General features: G+C 45.2%; 1 protein-coding gene across 1 annotated transcript in view; it reads left to right on the forward strand.

Annotated features, from left to right (window-relative positions):
* Positions 1 to 17,813, forward strand: part of auts2a (activator of transcription and developmental regulator AUTS2 a) — a 309,809-nt gene that overhangs the window by 287,893 nt on the left and 4,103 nt on the right. Inside the window, 9 exon segments of the mRNA XM_053331373.1 lie at positions 9,633 to 10,009; positions 10,011 to 10,207; positions 11,532 to 11,833; positions 13,012 to 13,250; positions 14,333 to 14,377; positions 15,707 to 15,802; positions 15,899 to 15,970; positions 16,366 to 16,395; positions 17,599 to 17,670. Coding sequence (XP_053187348.1) covers positions 9,633 to 10,009; positions 10,011 to 10,207; positions 11,532 to 11,833; positions 13,012 to 13,250; positions 14,333 to 14,377; positions 15,707 to 15,802; positions 15,899 to 15,970; positions 16,366 to 16,395; positions 17,599 to 17,670 — 1,430 coding nt within the window.

Below are 17,813 nucleotides of genomic sequence, written 5' to 3' on the forward strand. Positions count from 1 at the left end.
GTATAAGGCGCTGTGGTCCTCTTAGCAGCTCCTTCACTCTGTGTGTCTCTCTAGGGAACCGCATGCACACAAAGAATGGCCACCTACCATCTCTCACTCCTCACTAGTAGAGCTATCAGGTCCTGTGAGGAGCCGTATCGGCCAGAGTATGTACATGTGACATGTTTGAGGTCAAACGATCTGGCTCGCTCCACAGCTGCCTTGTCTCTCGGTGTAGTTTTACACCATTGTGACAATGTGCACTGACCAATTGCTGGAAACTGGATGGATCCTCATTACACGCTACTGTTATTTCAAAGCCTCAGTGAGCCCGAGCATGACAGCTAAACCTGCAAAGGATCTGTCAGCCGCGGGCAATGAGTGTCCCCCCGAGGGCTGCCCCTGCACAGGCCCCTGGCAGCAGAAGTCTGGCACCTTGGCCAGCTATCCAAACCACCCCTTCTGGTGTTCACCTGTGCCCGCATGCCCATCATCGAGTCCCTGACCCAGCTCTTCTCCCGTTACGTTCCTCCAGCCTGACCTCACACTCTCAGGGATATATAAAGATTTGTTCTCTAAAGGGGCAATAGCTCGAGGGGAGGGGTGGTGGGGTGGTGGGGGGCTGGAAATGAGACACTCTGCTGCCACTGATCCCACTGCCACATCCTCATGTGTACGTAAAGATAGTGATGGTGTTTTTTTTGGTGGGGGGGGGGTTAGGGAAGGTGTCCAAACATTTAGGTCCCACAGGCTGTCTAAGCAGAAAAAAGCAGCAGATTTTCCACATGCTGCCGGGGTGAGAAGTGAGAAAACGAGAGCGAGACACAGAAGCAGTTAAGAGCCATTACAGGAGCAGCTGTAATCAGAGCTACTGTGGGTGGAAGAGTGTTGTCACTGCAGCTCCCTGTTAGTAAATGGCTTCATTATGACTAGAGGGAGAGGAGACAGAACACATTGCCCCTGCCAGACAGAGTATGAATGGCGCACGGATGGATACTAGCAAAGGTAGGAGACAGGACAGAACAAGTTTCTCTCCCTTTGTGCTGTGAGATGTTGTGTTTATATACCTGTCACTCTTCTATTTGCCTCCTACTTGCACTCTGTCATTTTGTAAACATGTGTAAGTGCTTGTTCTCTGTGGTCTGGCAGCCGATCCTCTATGGCCTCGCATCTGTAAGAAGAGCTCACAATATTCAGTGGCTTACTGAGCCCAATTACCTCAGATTACTACCATTTCACAGAGGATCACAGTCAGACGCTGTATCTTGGAAGAGGGCTCAGGGGTTTATGCCTCTGTTAACCATGCACACCATGCGCCATGACATCATTTCAAACATACTCTCTATTTATATTTACATGCGCACTTGCTTTGACTTCGCAACTTGTAATACAAAATTCATAAACAAAATGAGATGGGCATGAAATATAGATGTTAAGAGAGGCAGCTTAACAACTTAAACCTCCCCTCAGCCCCGCCTCCCACCTGCTTTTGGCCTTTTGCTCAATCACCGCTTGTTAAAGCAGCGGTTTGTGTTACCGTGAGGTGATATCAGCTCGCTGTGGTATTCTCACTGAAAGACTACACATGTCACGCTCTAACAGCCAGAATAGTTGGCCTCCTCACTTGCCCCCACCGCCCCGTATCCCCCTGCTACCCCCCAACCTTTATTTCTGTTTAGCTTCCCACTCCTCTTCCACAGCCACCCCTGGGAGTCTAGCACTAATAAAACAGCTCCAGTGCAAGACCCTCCACATGGCGGGATGTCCAGGCTGTGTAACCCAACACCCCTTCCTCGCTCTAGCTTTAGAGAGCTGCTGACATGACGGAGAGCCTGTGGGTGGGTGGTTATGGGGGGGGGCGCCCAGCAAGGGAGCGTCCATCATTGTCAGGGCCCAGTGCCCTGGACTCCCATCTGGGGCATGTCCAACATGCATGCCTGTTGCTGCGAATTCACTGCTGTGAGGTGCTTCGACACTCTGGAGATACATTGGGGGGGGGAGGGGGGGGGGCATCACACAGTGTGGTGTTACTGCTCCTGGAGAAGCTAATGCTGTTAAAGTCTTCAGAGCTGAGGAAGGGAGGGATAAGGAGCTAATAGGCTCGAGATTCTCTGGAGGCTTTGGCTATGAGTTCAGGGATAAAGCTTCCCACAGCAAAGGTTACTGACATGAGGTTTCAGCTTCTCTGTGAACCCATATCACAAGAACAAAGTGCAAGTCTTAGCTCTTTTCCTCAACAGTGTTACATTGGTAAACATTTGTAGATTTTAGCATGGCGGGCGAAATAAAAATGAAAACCTCCTCAGCAAAACTCACAAAACTGACAGTCATGTTGCGGGGCAGGGTCTCTGCAGGGGGGGCGGGGGTGAATCCCTCGGTTAATGTGCAGGCTTGGGCAACATGGACCGTCTCGACCTCGGGCACCAGAGAGGAGTATTAGAACATCAGGGATCTCAAAACAACTTTCAATCCCACAGACATGGGAGTTGAGCTCAGATGTCATCCACTAATATGAACTCCAGGGTATTCCACTAAGCTCCCAGAGGAGGAGGAGAGGGATGGACCCTCCTCAGTGTGTGAACATTGTTAGATACACACAAGCAGTAGTCATAGAAATGCTATTGTATTGGACTGCATTACAATGTGCAGCTTTACTTAGAAAACTGGATACTAGATGAAGGTAAAAACACTGTTGTGCATCGGCTGCTGCTTTTATGTGCACAGCATCTAAGTAAGAGTGAGCTCTGACAGAAACTGGAAGCCAGCTGTTTATTGTTCTCCTCTGTGTGGGAGAGAGATCTGGTAAAGATGTCTGTTGTTAATGCGACTGCCGGCTTCATTAAGAACAAATAAACAGAGCCCAGTCCCTCACCAAGGAGCTCTTTGTGGAACGTATGCTGTCTAAACCACTCCTGAGGTCAGACCACTGTCAACACTTGCTGCTCAATTACAACTCTAATTTTGTTGTCAAACAAAATATGGAGGTAGAAACAGAGAGATTTTTTTTACAGGCCCTAAATGGTTTCCAGACAAAGGCCTGAGGCAAAATTATCTTTAAAAACATTCAGAATAACTGGGGACTGCGAATATTCTTGAGGGAGATTTTATTCCGCCAGCATCTGAAAGCCCGGCCCAGCACAGAGCAAGATCCTGATTGTAATTAATGTTTACAGAGACATACCAATGCAAGATGGAATTTTCAATGAGGGCCACAAATCCTTGTTCAGCACAGTGTGCACTTTAATGGATTCAACTTGAGCAAACAGTCTGGCTCGCTCTGTTTATTCGTCTGTTTTCCGAGGAAAAGCGGGGATGATGATGATGTGTACGGGAGGAAAGAAGGCAAAGTGAAAGGCAGAAAAATGTAGCCTCCTCCCAACAATGCTACCATTGTTTATCTGCCGCTGAGTCCGGCATCGCCAGCCCACGCGGGGTTTTGAAAAACATCTCTAGACCAAATTAATCTGTTTCTTATGATTCACAGGCAGCGCGGTACAGTTTTCTGTGAATGCGTTGTGTCGGCTGGTGTGCGGTAAAACTGTTGCCTCTGGAAGAGCGATGTGATCTGTGAGCGGTTTGGGCATGATTCTGCTTAGCGTCGCACAACAGGGGAGCGGGAGGGAGAATACCAGACGGAGATAGAGGAAAAGAGTTGCAGGGCCAACAGTAAATCAGAGGAATATCGAAGGTCTCTGTCAGCTGTGACAGACAGCTCTGGGTTTTGGAGTTGTCAGCACTTCTCTTTCAGAAGGCTTTTTTTTACATTCCAGGCTGTAGATATACTGCTAAGTGCCTGCAGACTACATTTTCTTTCCCTTTTCACACCAAGCTAAATGCTGCCAAGATGCTGCTTTTGGTTTGTCAGTCACATTAGCAAATTCATTTTTAAAATCCACAACCAATTAAAACAGCTGTTCCTCCAAAGAGAATATATATTATGTTTTTTCACCCCTGCTGTTTAGCATGGCTATTGGATGAATTGTCCTGAAATTTGGCACATGATCCCCCAGGATGAACTGTAATAACTGTGTTGGTCTCATAACTTTTCATCTAATGCCATCATCATCAGGTCAATACTCTCCTGACCAAGTGCCTGCAAAGCTAATTATATTCCCATCAGCCTTGGCTTTACTCTGTGCTAAATAACAAATTGGATAAACAATACACCTGCCAAACATCAACATGAAGTATGCTGACATTAGCATTACATCCTCACAACCTGCTCACATGGCTGTAGTCTTGTTGCCGCATGTTTACAAGAACAAACACTAGTTCTGGAAAATTCACTGACATCATCTTTGGTAATCCACGTGACCTTCTCCCTCCACACTAGACGATAGTAGTAACAGCTACTGTTGCAACATGACACTGGCACATGACAAACCTGCTGTCAGCACCCAGAGGTTACCTGCCATTGCATCATCTGGTGCCCCTGAGTCCACAATGCAGAGCAGGTCACCATCCCTGCAGACCTGCTCCTCCCTCCCTGTTTGCACCTGTTCTCCTAGATGCTCTCAACAGTTGCACAGCTGTTGCAGCCTCACAGCCTCCAGCATAGTAACTCCATCCCTCTCTTTACTGCTGTCAGTCTGCTGTGAATAAAGATGTCGGCAAAAGAAGACAGGCATTGTTCCGGGTATTATCTGATCTTATATTTGGAGCTGTTGTGTCTACTATGTTTAATAAGGAGAAGGTGATGGTCACTGATAGGCTAGTGCGTAAACAGGGAGGCAAACTTAAATTGGCGATGAAAGACAAACAACAAAATTGTTCTGAAAAGTATTTTTATTAAGTGTTGTTGCTATCTGAAAATCCTTCCATCTTAATAATACTTAGTTTGGTTACAGTTCAAGTATATTCTGATTAGTGCTGCATGATTAATCTAATCGCAATCCGATATCAGCCTGTGCAATTATACAACTGCAAAATAAATTTAAATCAATTTAAATGTGTGCATGTAAAATATCTCAAATGAAAGACTCTACATCACGCAGCAACACAACAAATTTATATCAGCAGCTTAAACATTGTCGCGGTAAAAGCGCTAACTAATAAAGAGGTGACAACTTACGGCTGAGGCCTGTAAACAAAACAAAACACAAACCGACCCAGTAACATACTGCTTGGCAAAAGATATGATGCCTCTACTGAGTTAGCAAAGAGAGAAATCAGAAGCCTTGGTCTTAAAAGATTCATTGGCTCTGTAAAAGCGGTGGAGCATAAACAATGGACTTCAACTTAATACTGGGAAGTTAAATTATCAAAATCACCAATAATTATACACTCATGACACCATTTTGTTTATCATATTGCAATCTTAATCGCAATATTTCCACAATAATCGCAATATGACTTTTTGGCTAAATCGTGCAGCCCTAATTCTAACTAACTTTATGAAATGGTATTTCATAAAGTTAGTGAAACAATGTTAAGGTGTAGCAAATAACATTTATTGTATTTCACTACTTTATCTGACAACTGTGATCACTAGTTTTTTTTTCAGATTTAGATCTTGCCAAATGATCCGTTAGGTAACTGTTAGTTTAGTGTATAAAGTAGTAAAAGTTAAATTCACCTGCAGCAGGTACAACAAACTCCTGTTTAGACCTGAATGTATCAATAATTTAGCACTGAAAAGATCCCATTTGCATTCATATTTTGATACTTGAAGTCCATTTTGCTGATGATATTTCCATACTAGGCAATACTTGAATTCTAATAGCAGGACTTGTACTTGTACTTGAGTATTTTCACAGTGTGGATATGTCAGTAGAGTATGTGAATGCTTCTCCCTCACTTCACTGTTCCTCATTAAAAACTGAGTGGGTTCACAGGAAAACAGAAGCTACTACTTCCATACCCTGCTGGTTAGCATATGTGTGTTTCATTAATGTGCAGTGCTGTATGCTTCTAGACTGTGAGCCGGTCTCTGAAGTACTAGCATCAGCAGGTCCGACTCTCTCTACGTTTTGCCTCTGCTTGGCGCACAAACCCTGATGTACCCACAAGCGGCTGTGCCTCAGCTGTCAGTTTTGTGGCTTCTGCTATGTGTTAGGTTGTTGGTTTTGTGTGATTGGAGCTATGCGACCCTTGCCTGGACGCAACCCCAAAAATGTTTGAGGGCTTAGAATACGTCGGGGTACTATTTTGAGGAGGTTGACAGCAAGGGACGGAGGCTTGGGATGTCGCAGAGGTCTCTACGGTCATAAATTTGTCAGGATATCTGAGTGTAGGCTGTCATATCCACCTACACTCACATAAAAGAGAGAGAGAGAGATTAACAAAGTGGCTTTGGCTCAAATTGGACACTAATGTATTTTTCAAAAGGACAGGTGCTGGCCTGCCAGTCGCGCTTTTTAAAGATGATGTTGTTGGCGCTTGTTTGTTAATCATTTATACAGGGCCAGCCTGTATCAAGTGATGACATTGAAATGTAATATGCTAAATTAATCCCCTTATGTACTGCAGTAATGACCTAACACCATATTAAACTACCTAATGTTCTGCATCTCACTGCCAGACCTCCACATCTCTCTCTCTCTCTCTCTCTCTCTCTCTCTCTCTCTCTCTCTCTCTCTCTCTCTCTCTCTCTCTCTCTCTCTCTCTCTCTCTCTCTCTCTCTCTCTCTCTCTCTCTCACTCTCTCTCTGTGTGTGTGTGTGTGTGGATCATACCACAGTGAAAAGATTGGTTTAAAGATTGGAACATTTTACCTGTCACATGGCTCCACCAATATAAATACCTCACTGACCTCCTTAACCAACTAATAAGCAACCCTATTAACCCTGCAGACTGTATGAGATATGGGACAGCAACAACAAAGGTGAGATGAGAAGAAGAGCATGAAAGTGGCCCGCATACCAATTAACTATGTCTGTTATCTCATGTGTTATCGCAGTTTTTAATTACATTTTTCAATGGATTATTTAAAAAAAGTCCACATTTGTCATACAGTGTTTCAAGTTATATATTTGGTTCAGCCAGTTTTAGAGTTGTAGCCTGTCTAATGATTACATGCTGCAGTGTAGCTTTTAACCATGTAAAGAGATAGAAATCAGGAGTGGTGGTGTGTTGCAGCTAATGCACTGTGAACAGTAGGAGATGGCTCACCCCGGGATAATGAGCTATCTTCCAAAAGCCCCTCACTGGGTCCCCTGACAGCCAGCCTTAATGAAGGGCTTTCCTGCATCCACACACACACACACACACACAATCAGCTGACCCTCACAAAGCCCTCCTGTACCCCCTTCACCTCTTAAATCTGGCCTCTAGCTTTCGCCTTTCCAACTAACCCACACACCCGCAGGCCTCATTCTCCACTCCAATGCTCCACCGAGCAGCGCGTACTAGTTAAAAAACGCAATACCACTGAAACGTTGAGAAACAGCAGGGCTCCACATTTTGAGAGAGCCAAGCGGGAATTGCGCTTATTTGTTTCCAGGGATGAAGAAGACTGACAAATGAACCCTCGCGGGAGAGAAGCTGGCATACACTCCTCTCCTCTTGTTCCTCGCTCTCTGCTTGGCCCTGGAGTCTTCATTATGACCAGAATAGACACCTTCGTTTTAGCGTGTTAGCTCTTTCTCAAAGCAAGCCGGGAGGACCTCGAGTGGCGGGGGGGGGGGGGGGACTGAGGTGCAGCGGGACACTTGAGAATTGGGAATTTCTCCTCTCTCTCCGTCTGCTGCGGTGAAGTTGTTTGCCAGCAGCAGTCTCTCTTGACCGATAATAGCATTTGTAAGTGGAGAAGATTGACATTGATGTGGGAGATGGATTTAAGGGCTGGACGGCCTTTCTTGTTCATTGATGCACATGAGGGTTGAACAGGGATCTGCTTTGTTTGCAGACTGCCCAAGAACAGATATAGTTTCCATGTGTGAGGGTTAGTTAGCTTTGAAGACTGACACCTCTCCGCATAACGAGGGGTCTTTTCTTCTTTGTTCTTGCCCAAGGACAGCTAACAGAGACGATGACAAAAACCCTTCAGCCTGGTAAAGTGTTTTTTTTTTTTTGTCTCTTGACAGGCTGGCAGATGCCCCGGTAAGCTTTCCCACACAAAGCAGGAGTCAATAGCTGTTATTGTAGATATTGATTGGAATCTAGCACCAGGAATTACTTCCCCAGACCCTTAACTACAATATCAAATGCACCTGGGGCTGCTAATACCTCACTTAGTATTTTAATGCTAATGGACAGAGGTTCTGCTAGAGTCCTGGTAGCTCAGCCTGCTCCCTGTGGGGATGTCAGTGGTCTGGTGGGAGCAGTGTGTCAGGGAGATAGAAGTGACAAGGCCGCAGCTCAGGGGAACTGGCTTCTACCTTCACCTCCTTTGGCAGGTAAGGATTTAGCTGGTTGCACTGAGGGGGAGGGGGAGCCCTCGCTCCTGCCCCTAACCGCCCCCCCTGAGGTTCGGAGAGAGTTAATTACAGTTTATGTATGCACTGTCATCCCCCATGAGCCTCTCTGCCTCTGGAACAGCCACGCTGACTGCTGATGTGTGAGCACTTTGTTCTGTAGGAGGAGGTCCCTGCAGAGAAATACCCTGGACAGAGCTTATTATCTATTGTTCTGTGTTGTGCAGCTGTTATTATACGTTCTTTGGATTAATTCACACATGCTTTGGATATATTAGTAGAGTCCAGCCAGAGCTTTTAATGGCAGGTAATTGCTGGTTTTTGGCAATTACTGAAAGTCTGTAAAAATTAATCCTTACCTTTTCAGACAGCAAGCTAAATGCACGCCTGCCCTTCATGGTACATACAATCATGAATTAATGAAAGCAGTGTTGATATTCTGCAGTGTCCTTTAAAAGCCCTGAACTGTTATCATTTAAGCTAGTTTGCATGTGGTAAAGAAAAGAAACAGTGGGTGTAATTTAGTATAACTGTGCAGTTTTTATTTGACTACTGGGAAATTTAGGCCAACGGATACTTAGAAAACCTCTATGATATAGATCTGTTGCGCTCAAGTGTGCTCTCTGTAAGTACATGATAAAATGGCACAATAACACACTCGACCAGAATTGAATTTGTCTTGCAGACGGAAGTTCTATCATCAAACAAAACAAAACCTTGAAATGAAGGTGTTGTGTTGTACGTGAAACCAACTGATTTACCCTGAACAAGAAAAACACATTTCAGCTGTGTAGTGTATCTCCCCAGGGACGGTGTTAAAGGCTGCGTGAAAGGGCTCAGGAATTGGTGCTTGTGCCGGCACAGCTGCAAACCCCAGCAGGGCGTGTCAGTATGAGGAGGAGGAAAATGTGTGTGTATCAGTTTGTGCGACTATCTGTCAGCACCAAAAACACATGGCACAGGAGATGGCAGTTGGAAATGAAAGTGTGTGCAAAAAGGCTTGTAGCTCCCACACACTCATTGTCTGTTAGAACTGGAGATGGTCAGAAGCTGCTGAGCCTTTGTGCTTGGTGTATGTATGTTTGTAAGCTATGAATTTGTTGGGTGTTTTGACAATCAGCAGGCTCTAATCAATAAAAGTTGTAATTTCACTGCATTCACCAACATTTCATTGCAAACTAACTTCTGTGTTTTTGTTATTTTTCTGTTTTAGCATTTTTGTTCGAGTGAAGCACCATTTTTCAAAGATTTGTTATCGGAGGTGCAGATTTTCACAGCTTTTCCTCTCTCTGTGTTGCAGCTCCAGATTTTGGCATTGATGTGCTCTCCACCAATGGCAGCCAGGAGCCTCACGGCCCAGGCCTCCTCAAGGTGTCAGGCCTAGAGCGCAGCCAGGAGAGGAGCCAGGAGAGCTGCAGGGACCCCCAGATCCCTGCATCCAGCATCCCGAATCCACCTCAACCCCCACAAGCCCTCCCCCTGCCCCACCCACAGCCCCCGCCGTCCATCCCCCAACTCCCGTCCCCTTGTCGGACCCAGACCAACGGCCCCACCACCCAGGCTCCAGCCTCAACTCACCTGCCACCACGTTCAGAGGCTCTCTCCAGGCCTCAGACGCCTGCAGCCCTGCCTCTCGCCCAGGGCCAAGAGCCCTCACCGCCCCCCCCCTCCCCGGCCCCAGCACCAGCCTGAACTGCTGTGCCACCCCAGGCCTCCGCCGACACCTAGCCTGCACCCACACCCGCCGTCTCCTGCCCTACCTACCCACCACCCCCACCAACAGCACCCGAGTCAGGCAGGGCCACACCGGCCCCCTTCACGCTGCCACCCTCGGCCCCTTTCTGCCTACAACGGCCTCAGCCTCAACGGTCACAGGTAACACTAATGTCAGACAACCTCACACATCATCAGATCCGTTTATTTTCAAAAGCATCCACATCTCTCATGTCCTCATGCGCTCTGATGCAGATAATTGCAGCACAGAACAAAACCTTCCATATTCACACACACTCAAAAATACTAGAATATCTCTTGAGCTGAAAGTACGCATGATGCCCGATCAGTATGTAAATTGCTATCAGGGAGAGCTTGAAGTCCCCAAGCCAAACAGTAGCGCTGATTATTAACAGTTGAATAAAAGGCCTGCACTGCGCCCTGAGTGCCTGTAATTTATTAGCCACCCACACTGTCATCTGGGTCCTGTATAGGTTCCAACCCCCATCAGTTATACAGGCTGTATGTGCACCACGCTGTTTTCATTTATTAGTGAGAGATGATTATGTGTGTTTGAGAACAGGAGGAAAAAAATACTTCAGAGGGCTTTTATTTCATGATGAAAGCAGAATTCCACTTTGTATGTTCAAATACACCATGGTAATAATCATGGTAATTTTTTAAAATTATGAATATATAGTCGGCGCAGGTTTAGTCCATTGTGTCTGCTGTATATCTGTAGTGGAGCACAGAGGCGAGCAAGGCTCTCTCCATTAATTTAAGACTTCAGGATAGCTCCTTCAGAACCCACTCAGTCCCAACAACAGCTCTGCCTCACGGGTTCTCAGGACTTGGCGTTGCCTGCCTCTCTCTGTGCCAGGCCTGCCAGTCTGCCAGTGCGCCTGGCAACCACTGTGAATAATCACAGCCGGGGCCCACAACGAAGAGCGAGCGCTGCAAATGAGCTTTTAGGCTTAGTGCGTGGAGCTGTGGAGACGCAGGCTCTGTGACTGCCCTCGGGGGAAACCCACACACACTACAAAAGACTGTTTGCTTACAGAAGTGCACAGACACACACACACACACACACAGACCCTCTCTCCAGCTCATCCCATTTCCGATGCACATGTTCACTACCTGGCTCTGGAGGAAGTGCCTTAACAGAAGCTGTTCAAAGACAGATGCTCGTTCTGTTCTGCTTGCCAGCGGTCGTTTATTTGCATCTGAGGGTGTCACAAATGTGGTGTTTTTTTGCGGATCATGTTTGCCCTGGATTCTGTGAAGCACAAGACAGAGGCGGGGAAGCGTTTTGTAAATGGAGGACAGTTGAGGTGTGAAAACACTCTGCTGGGAATTGAATGTTGGAGCAGATGGAGATGAGGGGATGTGGAGGAACAAGTGTTAATTTTGACTAATCACGCCTGGCTTAACCTGGCTCCTCTCTCCTCTCTTCTTTCTCTCTTTATTTTTTTCCCCTTCTTTACAGCAGCAGCAGGAGCAGCACCCCAGGCACCAAGCCCCACGGGCCTCCTGCTCCCTCCTTGCACCTTCCCCAGCACCTGCCACCTCCTGCAGCGGCAGCAGCAGCAGCAGCAGCCTCCACTTTCCCCCTGCCCTTGGTGGCTAACCAGAACACCCCCCACGGCTACCCTCCTGCCTTGCAGTCCTCACCGCACCCACATCACCCCAATATGTTCGCTCCTCCAGCGGCCTTGCCACCACCACCACCACTGACGTCTAGCGCCCTGCCAGTACCTGGACATCCTGCTGCTGGGAGTGCCTACTCAGGTAAACATTACAGGCTGTGAGCAAACGTCCCCACATCTCCCCCAAGAGGTGTGGCACAGAACTGCATGTCAGACTAAAAAGCAGTCTCTTATTTTAGCTAGTTGTTGCATCAGGTTGCCAGGACAGTCACAATTTCACATCAGCTTCAATAGACTTTTTAAAGCATTTGAAAGGAGGAGGCATATGACAGATAGAATGTTACACCAGTCATTATTTAAAGAAACAAGCACCTGATTCCAAGATGACACACATATATTCCATGCCCAGGGTTTTGTGTTTATAGTCGTGTGGACAGTTCAAGTTCACACCCTGTCTGTCATGCTCTGACTGATCGACTCTCTACACACCAGCAAGCCGGGCCACATTACAAAAGCAATTGCAGAGCCCTGTGCACATTTCCGCGCCACGCCGTCCAGCTAAATGTCAGGGTCAGCGCGGCTTCAGCGGCGTTCCAAGAACCTCCATTTTCACCTGGAGCAGCGTTCATGTGTGAGAAATCAATTTGGTCAATACGGAACGAAGCAAGCTGGATTTTGTTCAAAAGATACTAATGAAATTTTTATGGAGAGAAAATTCCACCTCCACTCCCAGCCCAATAAAGCTTGAAATGAATGCAGAAATATTGTAGTGAGTCACTGCGGAGTAGGAAGGATAAGGTTACTCTGGAGGAGATATAATCTCACAGGCAGGTTTTGTTGAATTTCGAAGAAAAAGCTGTGATTACTTGAAATACATTCCTTCTCCACAGGCTGCGCAAAGGTTATTAGAACAACAGATGTTATTGTCTCAGAGGGGCTGAAGTGTATCAAATCGCAGCATTTGACAGTTCCAGCAGTCAGACAGTCCTAATCATCTCCAGCCTGGCCTAAATTTAAAATGACATGCTGATAATCACTGCAAATTTCCTGCTTGTTCCTTTTTTTAAGGTAACTTTGACATGGCTTCCTATCTGATGACATGTGGAGCACTCACATTGGAGTCCACTGTCCTCCAGGGTGCTTTGAGCGCCAAAATGATGAAGACTTTAATTTCACTAGAATATATTTCATTTAGAGACACATACATCTTCCAGAATGTATTTTTTCATGTACAGCCTAGACAAGAAATGCCGACCTTCACCTTCCCCTCATTAACAAACTCCACTCTAACCCTCCCTTCTCTCTGTCTCTTCCAAACAGAGCAAGACCTTCTACGTCAGGAGCTCAACACCCGTTTCCTGGCCTCCCAGAACGCCGACCGCGGCGCCTCGCTGGGCCCTCCGCCCTACCTGCGCACCGAGTTCCACCAACACCAGCATCAGCACCAGCATCAGCACCAACACACTCACCAGCACACCCACCAGCACACCTTCACGCCCTTTCCCCACACCATCATGCCCACCCCAGCACCGCCCATGGTGCGTACCCCTGCCAGAAATGTGAGGATAAGTAGAACGCAACCGTGTTGGATTGGAGGGGGTTGGAGTGGGTGGAAGGGTGGAGGGGTCAACGGGGAAAATAAACCACCACAACCAAAGAGTTTTTATATGTCTTCTAATAATGAGTTTTACATGTGTAAGAAGAGTGGGCGGGCATGGCACTGAAAGTGTTTTCACTTTGCGGCTACGAGAGGGAAGATTTTACACAGTTGGACATGTGTGTAAGCAGCACGCTGTAGGGACCTGTGGGTTTTGTGGCAGCTTTTCAATGATGACCATGTGTGTCCGTCCACACCACAATGATGCCTTTATTCTCCCAGAAAGCCATTCTAGTGTTTTCTCTGGCATATTCTTGGACTCCAGACTTGAACGCCGTTATTTTCTAAATTGGCAATAACTTGCCTAAAGCATGTTAACTTCAGAGCCAGCTTTTAGAACATAATACATTTAATTCATTCTGAATTTAATGACATCATTTGGTCCCGTTTGGGGGTTTTCATTACTGGCAAATGTCTGACGTTAAGAGCCCCGCTGTTTGTTGGGGGAGACCACAGGCAATGGGTGGCTGGACCTAAAACTCACACAAACACACACACACACACACACACACATTAGTAACTGCCTGGGCCCATAGAGGGTTCGCTTGGCTCTGATGATACCTCAAAGGCAGCATGACTGGGCCTCTGACAGCTAATGAGGCCATAAAAAGCCTCTTAATGGCTACAGTGTTTAGTCTTGACTGGGGAAATGTTCGCCCTGAGCCCGCGCTACACCACTAAAAGGAGACCAAATGAGACGCAGAGGCTGCACTGGTTTACAAGGTCTTCAGATGATCACAAAAGGGGAGGATTAAAAACAGTCTGGTTTGGGAAGTGGTTGGACTTTGAATCTGTTGACGTTTTAGATCTCTCATCAAAAATCTCAATCTGTAAGCATGTTCCTAGTTAGTCAAATGTAGTTTATGATGTATTTTATGTTGGCCTCAAATGACCCTGAAAGAGGCCAAACTCAACCCTGTGAGACACATGTATGTTCAGGTTATGTTGTTCTTTGTACTTAGCTCTGTTTCATTTCTCCTACAGTTTGAAAAATACCCAACAAAAGTTGATCCCTTCTACAGACACAGTGTGAGTTTTCCCTACTCTGTACTATCTGCCTGCAGAGCGGTCTGTTGTTTGACCATTATGCCATTCCAGCCCATGCAAGTTGTGTGTGTGTGTGTGTGTGTGTGTGTGTGTGTGTGTGTGTGTGTGTGTGTGTGTGTGGTAGATTTCATGTGCAATCGCTTATCCGCTTCTTAATGGATACTGCAAGCATCCTACAGTAGCTGTACCATTTCACCCTTCAGCCCCAGCCAATGTTGTGATTAATGAAACAGTGCTGGATTCTTAGATCTCGTAGCACAAGATTTATTGTGTGTGCATGTAACAGTGAAATTGTTGTGCATAGCAATTAATATAGGAAGAGACAGTGGCAGCATTACTGAGACTGCGCTATCGCCAGAGGAATATCGTGTCTTTGTCTTGCTTTCTGCTTTATTTGTGCTTATTACTATTACTCAGTGAAGGGGACTTATTTTAAACACTGGACCCCGCTCTCCTACCAACATTCTCTAAAGCTTTCAGACACCTGCTGTCTGTGCCTGCATAAGTCTGCTTTTATTTCCAAAGTCTAACCTTCAGTATTATCAGAGCTGATAGAAATCTGAGCAGCAGCAAACATTTCAATACTACAAAAACCCTTATTTTGTATCCAGACCAGCTCTGGGTGACATAGTTGTTGCATAATGTTGCTTGTTTGTTTTTCAAGTATCTCGTCTCTGATTTTTCATATTTCCGTGCTGTTATTATTATAGCAGCAAATACCCTGAAGCCATTTCCTCTCTAGAAGTCATAGTAACATCTTAAAACATGATGCACAGGGAAGCACGAGTTGCATTTAAAGCCTTACAGCATGTCATCAAGAGCTTCTAATAACTCAACCTGGCAACCCACGTTTAAATGATTCCATTGCACCGTTAATGATTAAAGCAATGAGAGCGCACAAGTTCAGAACAGGCCGAACCTTTCTAACTGATGTGATTGACAAGAGCAATTATACTGAGTAGTTGATTGCATGTCTGCTTCTCTACACGATAATTCTATGAAAGCCTTGAGCACTTGTTTGGTTTACATGTGCTTTGCTTGTATTACAACATTCGAGTTTTTAGATCAAAAGGAGTGTTTCTTCTTGTTTAATCTAGTGGGAAGAGCAGGGAATATTTAATAAAGTTGCAGTTTGTGAAACATGTAGGCAATCATCTTTACGTTTTTCCCTATCCAAGCAGTTCTCTTAAATTCAGTCTGTTGAGGTTCATCTGTCGCTACAAATTGTTGACTCCATCTCCATCGCCTCATGAAGATGTTGTTCTACATCTTGCTCATCCTCACACTTCCTCTTCTTCTTTTCATCTGCAGCTCTTCCACTCCTACCCGCCGGCCATGTCTGGCCTTCCACCTGTCATCCCGCCGAATGGGCCCTTCAGCTCATTGCAGGGCGCCTTTCAGCCCAAAGTAAGACACACACAGACAAAACAAGCAGCAGATTACACACTGAGAATAAGAGTTATTTATAGAGTCTAATTTTGATCTGCTTCTTGTGCTCTCTAGACTTCTAATCCACTTGATGTGTCCACAAGACCTGGAGCCGTCCCTCACACATTCTTACAGAAAGACCCCAGGGTAAGAGCATACACACTCACAGATATATATGTATATGTTACATAAGCATTTAAGTCATCAGAAGAAGGCTTTCAACACCAAGTTCAGTCATTTTAGAGAATTTATGTTTATGTGCCATCAGTCTGTAGAAAACATCCTGTGAGTTGCTGCTTTCCTCTCAGCCATCATTTCCATGTTATTTGTATGCAGAGGGTCACAAGGAGGAACCCTGTTTAACACCCGTGTGCTAATTACTGCCAAAGTGCCTAATTTTAAAGGGAAATTTTAACATTTCAATTTGGTTCATAATGAATGCCACACAAGGAGACTAATTAGAAATGATTTGACTGACAGCAAAATGACTCAACCTCTTTTTTTTTTCTTTTCTTTTTCCCCCCACTCTCTACCCCCTGTAGCTAACGGATCCGTTTCGGCCCATACTCAGGGTGAGTGTTCATTCCCTGCAGTGTCTCAGTCTCCTGCAGCCCCACACACACACACACACACACAATAATAACCATGACGCCTTAAAGGGTTTTTTGCAAATGGAGTAAATAGTGTCTTTAATTAAATGAACACTGCACTTAGAGGCAGAGTGTGCTAGTTTAAACGCCAACAAGAAGACTCATTTTGTAGAACAATGGAGCTGCTGCATGTTGAAATTGTTTAAACATAGATGTACACAGCACTGGTTGACAGTCATTCTAGTTGCAAACAAGACCATTTAATCACTTCTGTAATTATCACTAATCACTCTTGTAGACTGTATCTTGATTATGTGATTAAAAGATGCCACATGTACCATATTAAAGTATCAGTAGATCAGATGTCACATCACGTCTGTAAATAAACAAGACCGTTGTAAAAATGGCAAGTATGCTGTTTTTGACTCTTCTTGATGAGTCAAGACGGTTGACCACGCGAGGTCTAAAGTTGCACTGCTCACTATTTTTAAATCAAAAACTTAGCCAAAGTAGCAGCTGTTACAATTATCTCCTGACTCTGCAGTTCATCTCAGCTCTACAAAATGTTATCTTGCAGCTCACTGTGTTGATTCACCGCTCTCATCAATATCATTTCCAGATTGACTAAAAAAAAGCTCTTATGAACCATGTATACATTACCTGCCCAGCACTGAACAGAAGAAAGACAAAGTTAGTAACTAGCTGGTGAATATAATGGAGGATTTAGCTGTTAAAGTTGCATATTCTTCTCAGGAATTGGTGAAGCTAAAAGGAGAGTAGATATTAAATTGAACATATTATTATATTAACCAAAATTATGACTCCAATTGAATGTCTATGCTGCTCTGTGCCTCCTGACTGTAAAAAGCAAATTTGCATTCACAAAATCATTTTATAACAGTGACAATATGTCAGTTGTCTTTCTAGCTTGTTGTGCTGCCCCCAAGTGGCCAAAAATCAACATTGCAGGTTTAAAAATAATTTGCATTAATAATACAGTACTATATACATTAAATAAAAATGAGAACAGACTTTTCTGATATGAGATATTTATTTGTTCACTTCGATACTATTATTAAGCAACATGTTAGTACATACATACATACATAATACATCCTGTGTTGCATTAGCCATTCACAGTAAAGAATAAGATTGTGACACAATGCTTTTATCTTGTGCTTACAGAAACCAGGGAAGTGGTGCGCCATGCACGTCCATATCGCCTGGCAGATATACCACCACCAACAAAAAGTAAAGGTGAGGACTCATCTGACTCCTCTCTCACTGACCTGTGTTAGCTATCCCAGTTCCATGCTACTTCTGTAGTTAGTATACAAGAAATCAACATACTAACAGGATTTGGCCACTAGAGACCTCTTCTATGGTCTGTGTGACTGTGT

This window comes from Scomber japonicus, chromosome 13 (assembly GCF_027409825.1).
Source record: "Scomber japonicus isolate fScoJap1 chromosome 13, fScoJap1.pri, whole genome shotgun sequence".
NCBI classification, from domain to species: Eukaryota; Metazoa; Chordata; class Actinopteri; order Scombriformes; family Scombridae; genus Scomber; species Scomber japonicus.